We start from the raw sequence: 20728 nt of genomic DNA, 5'->3' as shown, positions 1-20728 counted from the left end.
AGAATCGGATTCTTATGTTCATGTTGCTAGACGCGGTCGTAGACATCAACGGCGCGCCCTTTTCTTCGCTGACATCGATCCTGATGAAGAATCTTATTGTCACTTGAGGCTCCAACGGCTCATGGAGATGGCGTGCATTTGGTGCACAGGTTCGGTGCTGCGGGCGGTCCGGCACGGTTCCCATGCGGCTAAGAAGCTAGAGGACAGCTAAATCGTCATTAAGGATGCGAAGGATGTGAAGGACGCGAACTTGTTCACATCGCATACACACTAAAAGCGACTATAACGGGTGTCCCGTTCCGACTTGGCAGGGCGTAACTTACTATATATCTTGGCGTTTGGCCTTACACATTCACTCGTCTTTGCACCGAATCAACATCCAGAAGCAACCATGAACGACCGCTATTACACGAACCAAACGCTTTTAGCCAGCACCTAGGCGACATGTGGCAAATGGTATGGGCATCGTGAAGGGCTATTGAGAACGGAAGCGAACACCACGAAGGATTTCCCAATAGAATCTGCAGGTTAGCGCATCATAGGCATGATAATGGACGGGAATTAGATGAAGGCCATGCTACGAGAATATGTATTTAAAGCCCTCAAGTCTCTCAGATTTCTTTTCAGTATCCTCATCAGCATTGCTTCACTCAAGGCAAGCACTATCTTCCCATCAGTTCAACAGACTGGATTACACTTTCCAATATGCTTGCCAAACTCGCTACTCTTTTGACCGTCATTGGCGTATCCAGCGTACAAGCGCAGCTGGTCTACGAATGCGACTCATACACGGAGCCAAATTATGATTCTTGTAAGTAACCGCCTGGCGTTACACGACTCTCAACTAATCGAGTTTTAGGCGACAGAATCATAGCTAACATTGACTGGACGGAAAGCCCTTACAATGGTGGCCGTCCAATTAGAGATGGGGCCTGCAACATCTTCTCCGATCCGACGTTTTCGGACGGACAAGACGCAAACTGCGTCATCGCTGTATGCAACACCCGCGGCGATGGCCAGGACTCGTACTTGAATGTCATCAGCGGCCCGACATACTATCGCTTGATCAAGCAGTGGTGTGAGCCTCAGGGGTCTGGCGGTCGGGCCCCAGGCCCTGCTCAGATAGAGGCAGGTTCAAACCAATACGTCGAAGCCGGCGCCGTCCCAGCAAGTTTCGCTAGACGCAGCTCCATCCGCACCACGACTCGCTCTGCTAAGCCGCAACTAAGAGTTGACTCGAAGACGATAGAGGAGATGGAGGTTTTCTGGGAGACGGTGAGGAACGAAACCATCCAGCGTCAATCCGAGCCTACTATCCAGAAGAGAGTGAGTGTCCAGTCCATCCTTGCCCCTGTTTACCAATTTTACTGCCTTTTTCTAACACGATCCGACAATAGCAAGAAGAAGTGCTTGTCCTCGGTCTGTCCAAGTCCGTTACTCGACCCGGCGTCAGCAACCGGATGAGCGGCATCACCTCACCCGGCGTATCCACCGAGTGGTCGACTACAGAAGGCTTTTCCACCAGCGTCGGCGTGAGTGCCGAATTAAGCGTCGGCTTCTTTGACATCTTCACTGCATCCGTTGGCATCGAAGTATCTATGGAATTCAGTCAGGAATACACCCGGACGATTGAGTTTGATCCAAGCAAGTCGTGCAGTACATCACAGGAGGCCTTTATGGTCTTCTTGCCGCACTTTGATCACTACGTTGTCGCGGACGAGAACGGCAACCAGTACGATATCTGGATTCCCGTAGAAGGAGGCGATGTCGCAGTCCAGTGTCTTGGCTAGATGAACATGGGGATAATTGTTAGTTGTAGGGCGGTGGGTCTGGTGGCGGGATATATACTCTGCACGCTTTTTGTAGTATAGCTAGACCTTTTTGCACTTTCAACAATTGCTAAGGTCTTTTAGATGGATATGTAGTTAGGCTAAATAGAGGTGCCATAGCCATTTACTTGTGTCGCGAAGGCAGTGCTCAATCATCTCTCTATCTTGCTTATTCTCGAACAATTTCTTATAGGCTTTCTTCCAGAATTTATATCGTAGTAACTCCATCCAACGTTAGTTCTACATCTTGAAGATATAAAACTGCATCTCAACTGGCCCACGAGGTACTTGCTGTAATCCGCGGATAACTACATGAGCATTACAGCCGCGTCTAAAGCAATGAACAAAGACATCAAGGTTTTTTGCCGCCCTATATTACGTACACAAATATATATGTCATCTTATCCTCGGTACTGACCTCGGTACCTCAAATTGTTGGATGAGGTCGCCACGGTTTAGATCACGAAAGCTATGACTGGCTCACCGCTGTGGATATTGAGTCTTCTAGTGGATACGAACCAAGGGATAGTGATCACAGCCACCGCGCCCTACGTAAGCTAAGGCGATATAAAAGGCAACATCCCAGAGAAAAAAAAGAATTTCGCAACTCCTACAGAACAGGTCAGTTATCATTCACACCCATTATTTTGTATAAACGCTAAACTTGAAGAGGGTCTCAGAGGAACACATATGTGTGTTGGTGTTAGCACCACACGTAGCTCCCCGACGGAACAACTATCGGGCTGCATTGTGCAATCAGCTAACCATGAAAGTTTCTTTCATCTCAGACTTGTTGAGATAAAGAAAAGACATTGGCTTACTTCGAGAGCAGGAGGAATCGAGCTTCCAACTTCGCACCTTGCGTTTTGGTGTTCGACTTCCCGAGGTCGAGAGGGTGCGCGCTTGATGAGAGGAAGGCCAATTGTTGGGATAATACACGCGACATTCAATACGACCGATGATGAAGCAGCCTGACCGGGATTTCCGCACCATTGTGTGCGTTGTTCTCGGTAAGAGAGGGAAGGCAGGTGCTGAGGTCACTTTGAGGGCAGGCAGGAGGGTCGGTGATGAAGCAGTCGCAGTCGTGTTCCCCACGCTACACGCTGGGGTTCGCGAACCAGCAGCGCAAAGCTCTGAGACCCCAAAAAAACATGTTAGCCACAAGCTGCAGTATGGATAATATGAGGCAGCAGGCAAAATATAGGAGGTCCCTATGATATGTTTCGAACAGGAGACATTCCAAACTGTATTGTTCTACCGCATGATCAACGCCGCGCAATGCTGTGAGAATTGTCTATATTGGCTGAGCCCACCACCCTAAAGCTGCACCTGAAACTTCGGGTTCGTCCTGATCCTCTCACCATAGTACTTGAATAGAATCGGCACCGGGATAAACGCCACAGAGATGAACCCAAGTAGAGAATTTCCCCACCCCAACCCCAAAGCATCATACATGTTTAATCCAGCGAGCGGCAGAAAGGCACCGAACATGGAGCGGAGAACGGTATTCGCTGCGATAGCAGATGCAGCGTGGACAGTAAACGCATCAACGAGGTAGGTTTGAATAGTCATCATAGCCGTCAGATTGCCCAGACCGATGAACGAGGTAAAGATGATAGGGACGATCCAGTGGACTTTGTAGTATGTCGTCCATCCGTATACGAAAACACCGACGGGGAGTCCAATGGCACCGGGTAGGGTAAGGATAAGCGGAAGGCGGTGTTCAGGCTTGACGTTTCCTTTGGCCTTTTGCTTGACGATGATCTTGTCGGATAGGATACCGAGGGCTACCATACCAATGAACATGCCTACACCAACACCGATGTAGGATAGTCCGACGGCGCCGGAGGAGAAGTGGTATTGGCCCTCAAAAACAAACGTGACGGTCGTGAAGAACAGATACAGGATACCGTAGTTGACAGCGACGTAGAGGGACATGAGACCGACAATGGGAGAAAGGAAGAGCATCTTCATCGGGCGCACAATAGCGCGAATGAAAATCTCCCTCGGCGGCAGATCCTGAGCAAGTTTTGATCTCAGATTCTCGTTCCCAGTTTCTTTCCGAAGGGCCTTCGTCTTGCGAGCGAGAAGAGTAGGATGGTAGGATTCGCGGCCAACGAAAAAGAGCATGACGCCGAAGACGCCGCCGAAGATGGCGAGGATCCAGAAGACCCAGCGCCAGGATTGGTTCTCCACGAGGAAACCTCCGCATACAGGTCCGATGACAGGGCCTAGAAGTGGTCCGACGGCCCACACGGCCATTGCACCAGCTCTTTGTTCAGGAGGAAACATGTCGGCGATTGTGCCGCCTCCGATAGTCAAGGGCGCGGCTCCGGCACACCCCGCTAGGAAACGGAAGCCCACTAACATGCCCATGGAATTGGATAACGCGCAGGCGATGTTGAAGACAACGAAGAGTGCGTTGCAGATGTTGTACAGATGCATGCGTCCGTAGAGTTCAGACATGGGCGCGATGATCAGAGGTCCAATGGCGAACCCCAAGATGTACACTGAGACGACGAACGAGGCCATTATGTTGGAGGTTTCGTTGAAAGCACGAAGGACCTGGGGGACGCCGGGTGCGAAGAAGGAGGATGCGAGGGGAGTGATGAGGGTACAGGCACCCAGTGCGGAGATGATACCCCATTTCTTTCTCGCCGTCCAGTTTTGAGGGTTGGCGGGATCATTTGGCCCGTCCCAGTCGACGATGTTGGCGTCTCGTTCTTGTTCTGGTGGGGCGATGCTAGACATTGTTCGCTCGTCTGTGTGTGTTGAATGGGCATGGCTGTCGATGCCCTTCTCTGGGTCCTTGGAGAATGAATCCTCAGGTAGTCTGCTGTCTGCATCATGGCCTTGTTCGTATGCTTCTTTGGTAGGTCCGTTAGGCAGATCTTGCGCATCCCGCGTGGGGTTTGGTAATGACGATGGCGTTGCCATTGTGGACGTTGAATATGGAGTGAACTGAAGGAGGAGTCGTTAGCATGTATTCGACACCGTGACGCATCTTCGCCCCTTCCGTGCCGTACGCACTGATGTGGCGTACTCGTGTTAGATTACTGCGTACATTGGCAGCCAGGAAAGAGAAGCAAGTCTTACCGAATATACGGTATTACTGAGACAGTCGACTGGGAATAACCGCAAGAACGGGATACAAATCGAACAGTTCGTAGATCGACAGTCCGGAAGTCAAACTATCAGCACAAAGCGTTCTAGGCAGATATGGAAAGTAGATCTGAGAGAAAGGAAAGAAGTGATGCCTCGTCTAAAGTGAATAGCAACAAAGGCTTACGTCGCAATCACGGACACAGAAATCTACGACCCTCCGCACGCGAAAGGGCTGCATGCCTAGACCTATGATGCGAGGGCGCAAAGCGGCAGGCGGTCCTACAGCCGTATGCAGCGTATTCACCCTATCTCCACACCCTACACGGCGTTATGTCCGCGGATAGGCTAAACTATTCAGAGCCATGGACAACGGATCGACGGCATTGTAGGATTCTGCACCAATGATATGGCGGGCGCGGGACACGGTAGCCAGAGCATGGGGAGGCTTTGTCAAAGCTTGTTGGTTGGCATGGCGAGCTTGACAGCGCCCGCGAAATGGTGCCATCTCCCGAGCGTCGCTTGGCTGTAGGTGCGCGCGGAGGGTCGGATGGTCATCTCGGAGCTGGCGGGGCTTGGAGCAGTACTGTATTACTTTTGTAACACGAATTCCGTTCTTCGCAGAGACCAAGGCCCTTGACCTGGTTTCAGGCATTCGGGGTTGGGTCCGTCGCGCGTGTTCGTGCTACCACATTCGTCCGACGCGTGTGCCGCGGACCTGGTATGTAGTTTGGTTCCACGTCGAGCTCAAAGCGACGTTGCTATGGATCGTAAAACTAGTAGTAGCAATTTAGGCCTCTAGATGTGGTACCCGACGAAGCGAGTCGAGATGAGATTACCGATGGCATTTGGCTAGTAGTACGCCGCCTTAGGAAGGCGACACAAAACACGTCTGACCTCGATATTGTCGTAAAACGCCCTGCAGCTGCATCGTTTGCCGTTCTGGGTATGCCTCTTGAGGTTTCTTGACAACGCGCAGATGTGAGCATAGGACGCAACGTCCATCGACCGATCCACTATCACCCGCAGAGAGTGAGGTCCCACTTGTCCCCAGAGTACGTGTCTTCCGCTGTCATCCGACCCATTCTGCAGATCTGTGGTATGGGAACGGCTGGTAGTAGCTCTTTTGGTTCGAGCGTGTCTGCGAGGGCTGGCTATTAAGGGCAATCTCATCGGTGGAGATTCTCATGCACCACTCACGACCATAAGTATCTTGAAGTAAAAGTAGTGTAATGGGCACAAGTTGGCATGTCATGGCTGTCACGCTTTGAAAGATGGATCCTCAGATGCTGACGCCGGCACATGACACCAGCACGGGGCTCTGAGCAGCCCTGTTTGTACAATGGATTCGAAGTGGAAAATTTTGATAGATGGGAATAAGAATGTCTATCATTTCATCGTAGGCAGCTGCTCTAAGAGCTCCCAAGTTCGTTGCCCATTTCATCCATTCATCTACTTCGGCTAGCCAGCCACATCAGCCGTGTGTATGTATATGCGCCAGAACGCCTTGCTTTGCCATGTATATTACAGAAAGAAGAGATTCATCCGCTTCATCCAATCTATCAGGGTATCTTTATGCGATGTTGCCGGCGAGACCAAGAAAGAGGGCTTGAGCTGCGAGCTGCAGTGTCCAAATGCCCACCTTCTTTATGCGTCGTTTACGTGTGGTTCGATCTTCGAGGACGTCGCGGGCGAATGCATCGTACATCTAAGCATGTGTTAGGACTCGTTTCTAGAGGGCAGCAAGGGGAATGAATATAGGACTCACCTCCTTTGACACCTCCTCCATTAACCCGCTATCGTAGAGGGTCCAACTGCCGTCGAACTCACTAACCCTCTTCACAACCCTGCAGTTCACTGGGATGAAGGTGCGACTTGAGTTCATGTATGCCACAATAGGTCGTACGAGCGCGTTGTTCACGTAAGAAATGTCCCGGGTGAAGATTGGGACTGCGGCGCGCACGTCGTTGAGATGGACACGCATGTCCATGATCATGTAACGGTTGTCCTCCTCTGTTTCCTCGTGGGGATGCGACTTGTCTTCAGGATGCTCATCGAAGCCGTGTACCGCGTGGTCAGAGAAATGGTGCTTGCGCTGTTGGATAACGGTAGCTTCCACACGATCGTACATGTCGGACATGACCTTTGCAATACTATCGTCATCGTCATTGGGGAACATGACATCTGCCACAATGTCGACGTTGCCTTCGTGGATCCACGAGAAGGGGCCTTCAAAGCCCCTGTTGAGGTGGTCGATGTTCAAGCCGTCGATACGAATCCGGCTATGCTTCTTCCAGGAGCTGCCGTCTTCGCTGTCGCGGCCGCTGCTCAACTGGGCGCCAGTATAGTTGTGTGTTTGTCTGGGATGTATGGTAAAGAGCGAGTTGTCGAAGGATCCGGACATCATGTTGGCAGAGAGGAAGTCGTAAAACAGCCATTGCTTCCGCAGCTGAGGGAGGTCGCAAGAGAAGATGCTGACGGAGAACGGGCGGAAGCCGTTGGGCTGGTAGATAGTGACGAGCAGATCTTCCATCTTGAAGGACTCGAGTTCGAAGTCGCCCGGGTTGTGCTCGTGTTTGTATGACCTGGGATCCACGCCCTCGATTGTCTGCACTGACGTCCGATCTACGACACCGCGGATACCCTTGATTTCGACGTCCTTCAACAGGCCCTTGCCGTTGAACCATTTTGAGAACGACAGTGTGACGTTGACGGTATCGATGGAGATGTCGAATTGTGTGTAGTTGGTGTCTTCTTCGGGTTCCGCTTTCTCTTCGACAGCGTCTGGAGTGTCGCTTTCCTGGTGGGTTATGGCGGCGGCGGCAGCAGCCATCTCGGTCTGTGAACCCTTGCTGACCTTTCCTTTGCCTTGGCCGGGGCGTCGCGAGACAAAGACATTGCGGAAAGAAATGACACCGTCTCCCCACTTGGGCACTACAGCGGTCTCGAAGACGACTTTTATGCCCGAGGACTTTGTCAAGTAGTTTCCGATCCACTTCGCAATCGTCTCCTGTGAGAAGGCGGTGTTGATCAAGAAGATGGTCAGCATGAAGAAGGTTGTAGTGCCCAGCACGATCCAGAGGAAGTGGGCGGCGATGATCCACGAGAACAATGCGTAGATCTCATCGGCATTGAAGGGACGGGTGCTTCGGATGGTAAGCCACTTGAAGTGGATCTTTATGCGCGACCAGAAGCCCGAGGCAGCTTCGAGCAGTTCAGCCTTGCTGGGGCGGTATATGTGGGGTAGGTGGTGCGGGAGACGGTCGAGGAGGGGCTTTGCCGCACCTGATGCTTCGGGCTTGGGCTTGGGCAGCGGTGTTTTGGAGGACTGCGGTGTCTGGCCCGTGGGCTCTGGTTTGGTCTTGGAGGAGCCATTCGTCGCCGAACTCTTGTTGCGGCGGTCGCTGCCTCTGTTCCTCTCCAGCGCTCGGCCCGCCTTGGACGATGCGTTTCTGCGCCATGCCGAGAAGACGGTGCCAGCCACACTCTGCTGGAGACGGCCGGTGCGGGGTGACGATGCTCGCAGCAGCAGACCGGGTGCGTGTCCGGGATGCGGTGAGGTGGTCGACAGCCCCAAGACATGCGAATTCGCGGTCATGGAGCGCTTCTGGATGCCTCCCCGCCATGGCGACTGCGCCTGTGCCTGTGCCTGTGCCTGTGCCTGTGCCCATGCCCCCAGCCCTTCGCGCGGAAGCACACGGCCGCCGTGGATCAGCGGCTGGCCAGCGACGGCGCGCCACAGGAAGCCGAGCGTGCCTACATTCTTGTTCATGATAATCGCGGCGGGTACATGGTCGACGTCGGCAAGCGAGGGGTGTGCGGACGTGTGGGGGGGCAGAGAGGGTGCCGTGTGCGGTGCAGGACAGGCGGGCGGGTGGTTGGAATACAAGATTCACGTCATTACCCATGCACATGCAAAAAGAAGGCCTCGCGGTAGAGGGACAGGCGCTAGCCCGCTTCGGGACGACTGCCGCTCGCCTCAGCCAAATTTCTTGAGCAGCCCCACATTGTCGCGAATCGATAGCACCTCCAGCATCCACGCCCGCCTACACTTCGCATACCGCATCCGCATCCGCATACCGCATACCGCTGCCAGCATGCCCGCCCCTACCGCCCTCCAGCGCAGGCCCGACGAGTTTGCCGACGATGTCACCATGGAGGCGTCGTCGGTCCCGCTCCCGACCGAGAGCGACGGCGACCTCATCTCCATGAGCCTCGACCCCGTCGCCGCCGCGCACGATGCCCCAGCACCCACCGACGACGACATGCCCATGACGGACGAGAGCGGGAAGCCAAAGTTCCCCGCCGCCAAGTCGATACCCCTCGCCTTCCGCCGCGAACAGCGCAAGGTCCCCATCCCACCCCACAGGATGACGCCCCTCAAGAACTCGTGGCCCAAGATCTACCCCCCGCTTGTCGAGCACCTCAAGCTGCAGGTCCGCATGAACACAAAGGCAAAGGCCGTCGAACTGCGCACCTCCAACGCCACAACCGACACAGGCGCGCTGCAGAAGGGAGAGGACTTTGTAAAGGCCTTCACGCTGGGCTTTGACACGGATGATGCCATTGCGGTAAGTGATACGAAGCCCTACACCTGAGCTGGCAGTCATTCAAACTGGGTCTGGCCTGGCCAGGCTCCTCAATTCGAGAACATCCGACTGACGACCCACAGCTGCTTCGACTCGACGATCTCTACATTGAGACCTTTGAGATCAAGGACGTCAAGACCCTACAGGGCGAGCATCTCGGCCGCGCGATTGGCCGCATTGCAGGCAAGGACGGCAAGACCAAGTTCGCCATCGAGAACGCCAGCAGAACACGAGGTGCGTCCATGACATGAATACCCCCGTTGTCCAGATTACTAACAACCCCCAGTCGTCCTAGCAGACCAGAAGATCCACATCCTCGGCGGTTTCAAGAACATCCACATCGCGCGCGAAGCCATTGTCAGCCTGATCCTGGGTCAACAACCAAGCAAGGTGTACGGCAACCTACGGACAGTCGCCGGACGTATGAAGGAGAGGTTCTAGACGATGCACACAAGCGAGAAATCTTGCATAGTAGCCAAGCAATGGCAACCGCGATATCGGGCATTTACACGGCGTTACGGACACTCGGGCAGGTTGGGAAAAGCTGTTATACCATCAGGCATGATTTGACGATTGGAAGAAGATGGATGGGATATCACATAGCTATAGAAGCAATTACGAGCGATGCATACATACTCGCATGGTCATGTTCGGTTTTGGCAAAGTACGAGCACGAAGATTGCACGATACCTATCTCTCTCCACAGACATCTATACTGCCCGCTTCCCTCACGCATCCAGCCTTCCTACAAGTACCGCACAAACCTCTCTCCCCTCCTCGCCCCAAACCCTCTGGCAAGGAATCCACTGGACACCCTCCATCTTGACCCCCTCTCCTCCATTCCCATACCACGCAAACCCCCTTCCAACATACAGCGTAGCACTCGTCCAGCCCTGTGCACCCAGCTTCCCTAGCACCTCCACATCCCGCTCATCCCTGATCTCCAACGTAAAAAAACGAGACCGACTGTGCGCCGGCGTCGTAGTAGTGCACTGGGGAACAGAGGCGTCACGCTCGTATGCGATGGAACGAGACGTAAGACCCGTAGCGCTCCACTCTATATCCACACCGCGCGGCAGAGAAGACACCTGGGCGACGAAACAAGGTGGTACGACTATCTCTGCCTTAGCCCCGGTTAGACCTTGATTTTGCGCAGTAGATATGGCAGAGCGATCAGGGATCGGCGCCCGGAACGTAGAGTCCTTGAAGGCCGAGGCGTCATGTTGGTTCAAGCGGTCCCAAGGATCAATATCCTCGTCTTCGTCGTCGTCAGTCGAGGAGGAAGGCGGGGTATGAAGCTTCCTCCATACTCCCTGCGCCGTCCGCACATCCCCCTCTGGAGTCTCAGAAGCGGGAATGAAACACACGGCTGCTGTCCACCATGTCACTCGCTTTGTGCGGCCGATGCGCCAGAGGTGTTGGAGGGAAAGGAGAGCTTGGCCTCGGAAACCTTGCCCTGTGTAGACGGTCATGGATGCGGGGATGAGCGGGATTTGCCCGGCTACGTAGACGACTTCTCCGGTGGTTTGGGTGTCGTTTTCGGGGTGCTGGTTGCTGGGGGGCAGGCGGGCGGAGATGGCTTGGCTGTAAGGTCCGATGTTTGCGGGTGCCCAGTAGCTTTGGCCTTGGACGTGGAGGCCCTGTCTGTTCACTGGGTGAAGGAGCTTTCCGTTTTGGTCGTTTTGGTCCTTGTCCGCGGTTACGCTTAGCATGACGTGTCTGTCTTCTGGCATGGTGTCCCCGACTGCGATCGTAGCTCTGGCTGGCGGGTTCACGCCGCTGAAGTATTGAGCGTAGATTGGATTAAGGACTGTAAAGTCTGCCATGTCGCGGAGGAGCAATGTGCAGTGGTTGACGCTGGATCTGGAAACATGGCATTGCTTCAGAATATGGTCGAGACGGAGGAAGATCTTGGAGAGCTGGCGAGAAGGGGAATCGGGTGAGGAAGAGGGAGAGGTATCGCTCGAGAGGTTGGAGTATGTAAAGACGGTCGAGGCGTTACTGAATGTATTCCTGGGTAGTCGGTCTACTATGGACGGGGGATGCACTCGAGAGGGCGACCAAAAAGACTGAACAGTGCCCTCTTTTTCAGTGGACGCAGAAAGCTCATTTTGGTTGCTGGCGTTTGTCACTTCCAGCACTCTCTTGAACTCGTCGTCAAAGAGCTCAGGTACCCTCAACGTGCCAGCATCTTCGTTATCGTCAACCTTTTCCTCTAGCGTACTCTGCTCGATCTTCAGCACCGCCTGGCCACCCTCCAGTTTCCCAGGTGGTCCCTCCTCGATCACTATCTTCTTCTTCCAGATCGATCTCGGCCCATCCAGTGCCAGCGTCTCAAACTCCCCTCCTTCACCCAGTATCGCGCCGTCACCAGCATCACCATAGCGCCCCATGGCCTTCGCTAGCCTTGCTATAGTCTTGTGATTAGCGACATCGAGGCCCAAAAAGTCTTCATCCAGACCACCAGACGCCGTCTTGATGATGATTGCTTTTTGTCCTACAGTCATCATATCATGCAAAAGCGACGATTGCGTATACGGTGGCAACAGCGGATACTGCCACAGATACGACAGTGGCGTCAGCCCTAGCCTGAGCGCAACATTCTCCACACGCGTCCGTTGATACGTGCTCAGGATGGCCCCTGTAGACACTGCGTTTGCCTCCGGATGTGCTTCCATGACCCTTCTCAACAGCGGAACCAAGTCTTCAGTCTCATCCTGCTCTTGCTTTTGCAAAGGCGTCGCATAGTCTCTGTTCGAGTCTACGGCGGTGCCCAGGATCTCTTGTCGATAGAGCGGTATTCCTAGCGCTTCTTCGTAGAGTGGGATGACCGAATGCCCCACGGTCTGGTACATGTAACTGTTGATGTCCTCATCGTCATTGGCCGAAGGCGCTGGGTGCAAATTGGCCAGTGCTACGACGCTGTGGCCGTTGGCTTTGCAGTGGAGAATGGAGAAGAGCGAGTCTTTGCCTCCGGAGATTAAAGCAATTACGCTCAATGACGGTGACATGGTAAAACGAATGATTCGAAACGGGCGACCGTCTGGGAAAAGCAATGAAGGAGTTGAGACGGCCCGGTGCCGCTCGTTGCATGAGACAGACGCAGGTGGATTGGGTCTCGCTAAGGGTCTGCGCGCGCTAGGTTGATCCGTGGGGTTTTGCAACGAGCGCGATAGTGTATTTTGGTATCAGGGTCCCGTCCTGCACCCATCGCTGACGGCTGATCGTCCAAAAGCAACAGTGCGCACAACGCGCGGCTCGCATGGTTGGCACAGTAGTCACATGCAGGGAAGAAGCATCGGAAGTATGTATGTAACGTGTTTTTGTATGATAGTCGGACAGTGCCAGCACCTCTAACCTACAATGCGCCGCAAAGAACGCAAAAGCATTGCTGAGCAGATTGTAAAAGTCTGACAATTACATGTATGTGTGATGAGAAAGAAGCGAAGATTCCCAGAATGTCAGAGGGCGCTCAGATGAGGCTGCCCGATTACAACGAGTGTAGGAAGCGCAAGATAAACAGCGGGGTAACGCGGCGACAGTGGCCGGTGTAGGGTAATGGCCATGTCGTCGTAAAAGTGAAACCAAAGAAAACACCAGATCTATCCGTCCGCCAAGGTCCGCCCCAGAAGTCCCGATAAGCCGTGCTAAACGCAAAACCAAACGACGAGAAGAAAATGCCAATCTCGCATGTTGGTACAGCCAGATCGGGTATGTAGAATACAGTGGGAGAAGGGAAGCGTAGAGTTTTAGCTGCAGATTGTGCAAGCTCGAGCCGCTGATGTAGATCGGTGCCGCCTGTCTAGCCATGTCGTGAGGGTGGACGAGCAGCCGTGTGGCGTGATATATAATCCTTCTACCAGGTGTTGTGGGGGTCATGAAGAGTCGTTAAGAGTTGAAAGGAGAAGTGTGGTAGAGAAGAAGGTTTACTCGTTCCTCTTGCGCTTCTTCTGGCTGGGGGAAGACTCGTTCTCGGATCCGTCTGAGCTTGATGTGGGGATCTCGGCAGCGGCGTTGTAGAGGATCTCGCCCATGGTGGAAGGCGCCTGTGCGCCAAACGCGCCGGGTTGGCCGTGCTGCATGTCCGAGTGGTGGAAGTCGGAGCCCATGACCTCGAGGCTGACAGCGCCAGTGCCGTGGGTGCGCTGGTGCTGCGACAGGTTGTCGCTCCTGGAGAACTTCTTACCGCAGTCGGTGCACTCAAAGGGCTTGTCGTGAGTGTGGAGAGAGCGGTAGTGGCGCTTGAGGTGCTCTTGACGGCGGAAGCGACGCGAGCACAGAGTGCAGACGAAGGTCTTGGAAGGGTCGTCGGTGAGCGACTGCTTGCGACCGCGACGGCTGGTAGGCGCGACGGGAGTGGCGTGTTCGTCTGAGCTGGAGCCGACAGCGTTTTCGGCTTGACCTGATTCTTGTTGGCTTGATGCTCCAGACATGGTGTTGTCATCACCGGATGTCTGTTGCTTACCCTGGTAGTCGGACTCAGTCTCGCTGAACTCGGAACGAGCCTTCTTGACTGTACGCCTCTTCATGTCAGAAGTGGCCGACATGTCAAAGTCGCTGGTGGCAGGGGTAAGGGGCAGGCCGTTGACAAGCTCCTCCTCGAAGTCGGTGAAGCTCTCGTCGCTGAGGAAGTCCTCTTCGGGAGAAAAGGCTCCTAGGTCAGTGCGCTGGCGCTTGCTGCCGCAAAAGTGGGCGTTGTCGGTGGAGAAGTTGACCAGGCCAGTGAAGTCGTCCTCGCAGTCAAGCTCGAACAGGGGCTCGAATGTAGGGAGTCCAGTGAAGTGGAACGACTGAGCAGGCTCGAAGCTGTCTACCTTGGCAGTCTCACCCTTGAGGACAACCTTATGCTCCTCGTCGCCGGGGCAAAGTGTGACGATAGGAAGCTCGGTAGTGGCGGAGACGGTGAGATCGCGGGGGTTGCAGAAGTTGTTCTCGGCTTCCGCAAAGGCAGAGCGGGGCACTGGTGATGGTGATGGGGAAAGCGAGGGGCATGAAGTTGCAGACAGGAGGTAGGACCCCTGGTTAGCCGACGGAGGCTGGATGTAGACTTGAAGCAGTTAGCAACGCTGTCCACGCACACACGTAATGAGTTGCCCACGCAACGTCGAGGCAGCGACATTGCTTGCACAAGACGATGCGAATAGTACATTGGATAAACTTACCTGGTGTCATGGGTGGGGAGGCTGAACGCCATTCGAGACCGGCAGAGAGGAGCTCAGAGAAGACCTCGCTTTCGCAGCCCTGCTTTACACCCTCGATACCCTCAGCAGAGAACATGTCGTGCAGCGGTGTAGGGAGGACATCGCATGTGGAAGGAGGGCTGCTGGTGTTGCTACCGCACGATGAAAGAGGAGGTGTGGCAGGCGAGAACGAGTAGTCAGTGTCAATGGGGTGAAGGTATGGCGAGTCTTGAGGTTGGATCAAGATCGTTGGCTTCTGGTACATTGGCTGAGGAGATGCGACGGGAGTCAGCATCTGGTTGGCGTAGGCGGTCTGAGGGTAGGACATCTGAGAGCATGCCGACGTTGGCCTCTGGTAGTACATGTTCTGTGCCTGGAAGGTAGCCTGTCCGAATGGGTGGGGTGTGAAGTGACCGTGTTGGCGTGTGTTCTCCCCTTGAGGGTCCGGGTTGTAGTAGAAGAATGGCGATTGCATTGCCTGGGCAGGGTGGATGGGATATGAGCCTTCCATTGCGTGTGTAGGTATGTGTTTAGTTCAGTGTAGCAGTTGTCGTCGTCGTACACGTTGTTGTTCGTGGGTTGGGTCGATGATAGAGTTGTATCGAGTGATGTCGAGGACAAATTAGTTGTACTTGAAGGCAGGATACTGGACAGTATAAGAGAGAGTCGAAGGAATGACTGTGGGCCAGTTCGTAATAACGAAACTGTCACTAAGATAGATAATGAAGATCAAAGAGTGTGAGGGCACAAAATTATGAGACCCAAGATGAAAACCTGAACGGCGACGGCGGAAAGAAACGAGAGGGACGTGGTTGATGAACCTTGATCAAGGGCAGGCCAGTGAAAAAGAGAACTGATGAGCGCACAGAGAAGGACGGCTCGCTCTAGTGCGCCGGGGCGCAGCGCAGCTCCACAAGCCAGCTAGGTATGGGATCCTGCATTAGACCCTAGCCTTGACTCGCGTCAAAAGCAGCGAGTGCATTAATGCATGGGTTTTTGGGCCTAAAGTTATTCGCCCAATGCATAGCTGCATGGGGCTATACGCGAAATGAGATGTGCGCGGCGGTTCCGGCAGGCCTCCAGGCATTGGCTACGTCGCCAGCACAGCACATGGTGGGATGGAAGGCCTGCACACTGCCTACGTAGTGGGTTCTACCGCCCTCTCCGAATGGAGACGATGCAATAGCTGAAGGCAACTGAGCCTCGCCACGGTGTGGCCGTTGTTCTGAACAGCGAGTGATGGGTAGCGAAGGGTGATACTGCCGATGACTGGGCGAGCGTCGGGTGTGTCTTGCGTCTCGTCTGACAAACCACACCACAGCATGCCCTTTCAGACGGCCCTCCAACTCGCCTCGAGATTAGCGCGCCCGGGCATCATTCAGCCTATCATCCTATCTGCCAATCGATAATGATAGCTGCGAGACCCTGCCGGTTGAACTATGTTTTGAAACATCCATACAGCGTCGCGTCTCTCCCGCTCTTCGTGATGGTGATGACGCTGCGCGCTCCACTGAATATGTCACGCACGACAACGCCGTACCGCCCGCGGTGCCACCCTCCAGCATCACAGAAGCAACACCGGGCATGCTGATGTCGTTGTTGATTGAGTGCTTTTGGACGCGCTGTGGCCGGCGTCAACGTTGCCCGCACACCACAAGACTCGCGACGCCTTCCTGCGATGCAGAAGCGTACGAGCGATGTGTCTCACGATGTCCACAACAACTCCACCAGCCACGCATGCCCAGAGATGTAGGAATGTATCGCGTCAAGTCGCCCGACGCGAGGGTAGAAAAATGGTCCATTGCCACACCCATCGCGCAACACTGGAGCGAGAACTTGACATGCCGGGCTTACGCAGGAACGTAAGCCATGGTGCAAGAACAGGATCCCCGTTGAGCGTGATTTGCCCGCGAGCTGAAGGGCCTGGGATCCGCGCCCTCCCAGTGGTCGAAAACACGGCTATTCTTAATGGTGCGACATACTCGTGTGCAGCTCTCTGCAAGTCGCCACCGATACCATTCTTCTTCGAAGGGTGTAAAGAAATTCGGTTGGTGGGATGCATGGTCATATAGCTGCACATGCGGCCTTAATCCATCTCGCAAGTGTGTTTCAGGTGTTGGGCTGCCACTTCGGCTACCACTCGCGCAGCGACCGATTGTGGTGGTGTACCAGACAAAGCAACCAGCTGCTCTATCTAGGTATCGATAGTAGACGCAGTTGGCTGGCTATGACGCGGATGAAGTGGATGCCTCACCATTTACACTTCCGCCGCGGTATGAGTTATGCATGTTGGTGCCTCGTATAAGATTCGGCACAAATAGAAACGAGCTATCGAATGCTGCGGGTGCAAAGTTATGAAGCCGCCGGCGAGGCCTAAGTGGCTTACTCGTAAAAGCGGCGTGTCTTTCGCGTGACAAGCGTTGGTCGACTCGAACAGGCCCGATGGCATCCGCCTGGCCGTCATCCCCCACATTGACTGCAGAGCTTATTGATCGAGAATAGCGTCTACTGCAGGTACAATGCAGGAACAAACGGTAAGTGAGACCCCGTACAACATGCGGGCTTATCGTGACTCCAGGAAAAGATTTCGTGGGATTTTCGCGCCGTCTGCTCGCCCTACCACTGTCGTCATGCTCACTGCTTCATGTCAAGACGATGCAATTTCTAGAAGGCCACATCAGCGGGGCTCCCTTACGACTCAACAGGGTCCTGATGCGACTCAAGTTGAAGAAGGGCTCTTCCGTGGTGTGGGCCGTGTCGGTTAGCGTGTGCGGCGTGGTCATGCCATAGCTTCGGCGCCGGGGAACGACGCATGGCTTCCATAGCACAACTCCACTCGACTCTCTCTCCACTTCTTCAGCCTTGTCATTGGCCGAGACTCACGAGGCCCTGATCTTCGTCCTCTCGAAGGAAGTTTTCCAGCCTGGCGGGGTTGGGGCTTCCATCCCGCTCGCCCATGATTTGACTATCGCGATGGTGTGTCCTTTGACTCGCTAGCACGTCTATCGGAAGTACAGCCATGTGTGCCGGCTTGACCAACACCAGAGCTAGTCGACCGTGCCACTCAGGTTCCTGCGTTTGTTCCGTCATGCCGCGGGTCAATGTTACTTTTACGCGTTAGAAACGAAGTGTGGCTTCCGAAACCATTGAGGGCATGACTACACAACGTGAATAGTTGCAAGGTGTCTCTGCTGGTAGGATGCGCACCAGGTGCCTCCCTGAAGGCTTGACAAATCTGACGTACCGTCCCCAAGGCACCGATACCGGGAACGTCGTCTTCTGGAATTGTGAAACTCATCAAAGGTCGCCATTGCCGAAGAGGCAATGACAACGGCTATGTCACCCCGATAAGGCAGCTGGCAGATCGCTGAGCCCACCGCGTCGGGGTCTCAAGCACGGTCAGACATGCTTCTAACGAAATTCGCGTTATGCTCAAGCAGGGTCAAGCTCGTCTGTAATCTCCCGAGAGCCCGCACGACTGGTCCCTGACCCTGTGGCTTCTGGAATTCTTCCCCACACTGATGCTCGGTGCTTGCTGCTGAATGCATGTGGATGTGCTATGCGGTGTGCTGGTCCAGCCAGGGCAACCCTTCCTGCGAGACACCGCCTTGACATTGTTGAGGCCAGTGTCTGATGCGAAAGGCATCGGTTGGACATGTGTCTCGTCTAGTCGAGACGGCAAGTGGGAATTCCCAAAGGTCCGCGTTCTGGAGCCGTCGTGGCTATTGCCGAAGCAGCTGGCCTGAGAGCAGGCGGTCGAGGTCGCACCGCTACGGGCTGGATCTCACCATCAGCCCGACACACGTGGGATTCTATCGACAATATCGGCATACGATAAGCCCGCGGTGAAACGACCGTGAATGTGGTTAGCACCAGGTCCCGGGTGGATAAGACCCGTGTTATTCAATGCTGTTAAGTTTCGAAAGCTTCCATTCATCGCAAATCACTCGGCACGTCGCGCCTTGGCTGGTCATCGAAATCTCTGCAGACCGTCCTCTGGCCATGACACGAGACCTCGACAGGCGACATCTCCCCAAGTCGGCGAGACAAGACCATAAGTGCTCATGGCACCAGGGTCTCGCAACGCTGCGGGACAAACCGACCATGGACGGCTAGTGACTGTGCTCCCCAACGTATGGAAAGTCGCCGATCGAGCGCAGATCTTGGGCATACGGGCGCGTCGGCACGACGATCGCAATTGAAAGTGACGCGCGTGAAGTTGTACATGCTCGATAGTTCTCCTCGACCAGAGGATGGGGCGTAGACGAGCAGGTAATTGTCATGAACATGTGAACCTGACGTACTACAGTAGCTTATTGACGTAAACTTTGTCCAGGACCGGTAAATTCAGAGTCGTAAAGACAGCGAGCAAGTTGGCAGCCGTAGCGTCCCCGCGGCTGCAAGCAACCTGGTATTCACCGATCATGTTGACTACTGACTGACTGAGCACTCGACGTCGCTATCAGCCGCCGTACGGGCCGACTGACTCTGTTCACATGTACAGCCAAAAGCGAGCGGCGCCGCGGTAGAGCAAAGGAAACCCGGGTCGAGAACTCGAGAGCACGAGGCACGCACGCCGCAGTGTCCGACCGAACATGTCCTCCTACGCTCTGACGCCGAAAGTTCCTCCATGGCCTCCATCCCGCGCCAATGCCGAGGCACCGCATGAATCCAGACGCACGGCGCTTTGTTTCGCGGCATCCTCAGGCAAAAAGCCATCTTCTGGAAACATACGAAATGCAAACCGCATGAACAGAGACGACGAGAATAGGGCATTCCCTGCGCCCTCGTGGCCACGGCCCATCCATCTCATACAGGATCCTCGCTGAAACATGGCAGATCTCAACGGCGAATGATCTGAAGCAGCGACAGCGGCTGTGTCGAAGTCGCCATACGTCCCTGGCACTGTGCCCGTCTCACAGGCCTGCGCGTGCTCTCCAATCTGCGAAACACCCAGGTGTCATCCAACGGTCGCGTCGAGCTTCCGCGACAGCGCCGCAGCAACCGCGCAATACTTCCGAACAGGAACGTGAAACAGGCCTCAGAAGTAGTGATGTTGTAATCAGTCGCAGCCTAGGCCACGTATTACTCTTCCTATCAATTATTCAAATGATTCATCAGCGGCCATGGAGAAGAGAAGTCGCTCGAGCGCGCGGCGAAAAGTCTTTTGAGGTTCTCGGGCCCGCCGAAGCTTAGCCGGTGTCACGTGCCGGTCGGAGAAACGCGCGCGCCGACGCGCTAGTGCGGCGGCCATAAAAACTTCGCACCTCTGCGTACTGTTTCTGCTCCTCGCGGCGCAGGACGATAGTCCGTTTCCCCGGTTGCTTGAGGGTCATATTCCATGTCCCTTCATGTGTCGTCGACCTGCCAGAGAGAACATATTGCATCATCTATCATATACACTTTGTGGGGGCGCCTGTTTCTAGTGGCGCCTTCACTGGAAAAAGGTAGAACATACTTTCGTGACTCGCAGCCTTTGCTGCACCAGTACGCTCAAGTCGAGGCCCTATGCCTTCTGAGCAGCACTGAACGCGCAGATGTCTTGCTTGCGGCCTTGCAGTGACTCGCATCATCTCTGTGAGCAAGCATCCATTATTCGATTGTCCCGAAGCTGGACTAGCGCTATATCTACAGCAGTGAACCTCCCGGCGTCAAGTTGTCTGCAAATTGAGCGGCGCCGTTTTGTTGCACTCCGAAATATATGCTCCATGACGCGAGTAGTCATTTTGACGTTATGGTCGTGGAATGTGTATGTCAGGAGCTGAACCCCTTCAAGGTGAATTATCCGAAGGCGACGGCAAACATGCGTCCTGGCGAGTTTAATCTACATCCGTTTCTCAATATGCTTTACATCCTGTGAACACTCCATCGACGTAAATGTATGTGCTCTGAGAATATTCGCTTCTCCCGATATTGTCGTGCGGCGTTGATAGAGTTGCGCCGTGGCGAACCCGAAATATGGCCCTGTTGAACAGTATCAAAACCGGTGCAATTTGGCCAGGAGCACCACGACATGCTCACAGGCAAT

At 54.4% G+C, this 20728-nt stretch overlaps 6 protein-coding genes across 6 annotated transcripts; 2 read left to right on the top strand and 4 right to left on the bottom strand.

The window, feature by feature from the left end:
* Positions 1 to 705: 705 nt before the first annotated feature.
* On the top strand, positions 706 to 1790 carry J4E79_006282 (uncharacterized protein; the record flags this gene model as incomplete). The annotated part of the gene is made up of 3 exons (XM_049355153.1): positions 706 to 811; positions 860 to 1326; positions 1398 to 1790. 3 exons carry the CDS (start codon positions 706 to 708, stop codon positions 1788 to 1790), a joined length of 966 nt encoding a protein of 321 aa, XP_049210549.1.
* Positions 1791 to 3146: 1356 nt separating this feature from the next.
* Positions 3147 to 4766, bottom strand: J4E79_006281 (uncharacterized protein; the record flags this gene model as incomplete). Its single annotated transcript, XM_049355152.1, has 1 exon — positions 3147 to 4766. One exon carries the CDS (start codon positions 4764 to 4766, stop codon positions 3147 to 3149), a length of 1620 nt encoding a protein of 539 aa, XP_049210548.1.
* A 1738-nt stretch (positions 4767 to 6504) lies between these two features.
* Positions 6505 to 8703, bottom strand: J4E79_006280 (uncharacterized protein; the record flags this gene model as incomplete). The annotated part of the gene is made up of 2 exons (XM_049355151.1): positions 6505 to 6639; positions 6700 to 8703. 2 exons carry the CDS (start codon positions 8701 to 8703, stop codon positions 6505 to 6507), a joined length of 2139 nt encoding a protein of 712 aa, XP_049210547.1.
* Positions 8704 to 9028: 325 nt separating this feature from the next.
* PNO1 (pre-rRNA-processing protein pno1) lies at positions 9029 to 9961 on the top strand (the record flags this gene model as incomplete). Its single annotated transcript, XM_049355150.1, has 3 exons — positions 9029 to 9502; positions 9604 to 9754; positions 9807 to 9961. The coding sequence occupies 3 exons, from the start codon at positions 9029 to 9031 to the stop codon at positions 9959 to 9961; spliced, it is 780 nt and encodes a 259-aa protein (XP_049210546.1).
* Positions 9962 to 10904: 943 nt separating this feature from the next.
* On the bottom strand, positions 10905 to 12531 carry J4E79_006278 (uncharacterized protein; the record flags this gene model as incomplete). The annotated part of the gene is made up of 2 exons (XM_049355149.1): positions 10905 to 10976; positions 11032 to 12531. 2 exons carry the CDS (start codon positions 12529 to 12531, stop codon positions 10905 to 10907), a joined length of 1572 nt encoding a protein of 523 aa, XP_049210545.1.
* Positions 12532 to 13446: 915 nt separating this feature from the next.
* Positions 13447 to 15211, bottom strand: J4E79_006277 (uncharacterized protein; the record flags this gene model as incomplete). The annotated part of the gene is made up of 2 exons (XM_049355148.1): positions 13447 to 14480; positions 14683 to 15211. The coding sequence occupies 2 exons, from the start codon at positions 15209 to 15211 to the stop codon at positions 13447 to 13449; spliced, it is 1563 nt and encodes a 520-aa protein (XP_049210544.1).
* Positions 15212 to 20728: the final 5517 nt, after the last annotated feature.

This window comes from Alternaria viburni, assembly GCF_023758015.1.
Source record: "Alternaria viburni strain BMP 2772 chromosome Unknown scaffold_12, whole genome shotgun sequence".
NCBI lineage: Eukaryota > Fungi > Ascomycota > Dothideomycetes > Pleosporales > Pleosporaceae > Alternaria > Alternaria viburni.
Note: the sequence above shows the minus strand (reverse complement) of the source record. Positions and strands in the feature narration are given on the sequence as shown.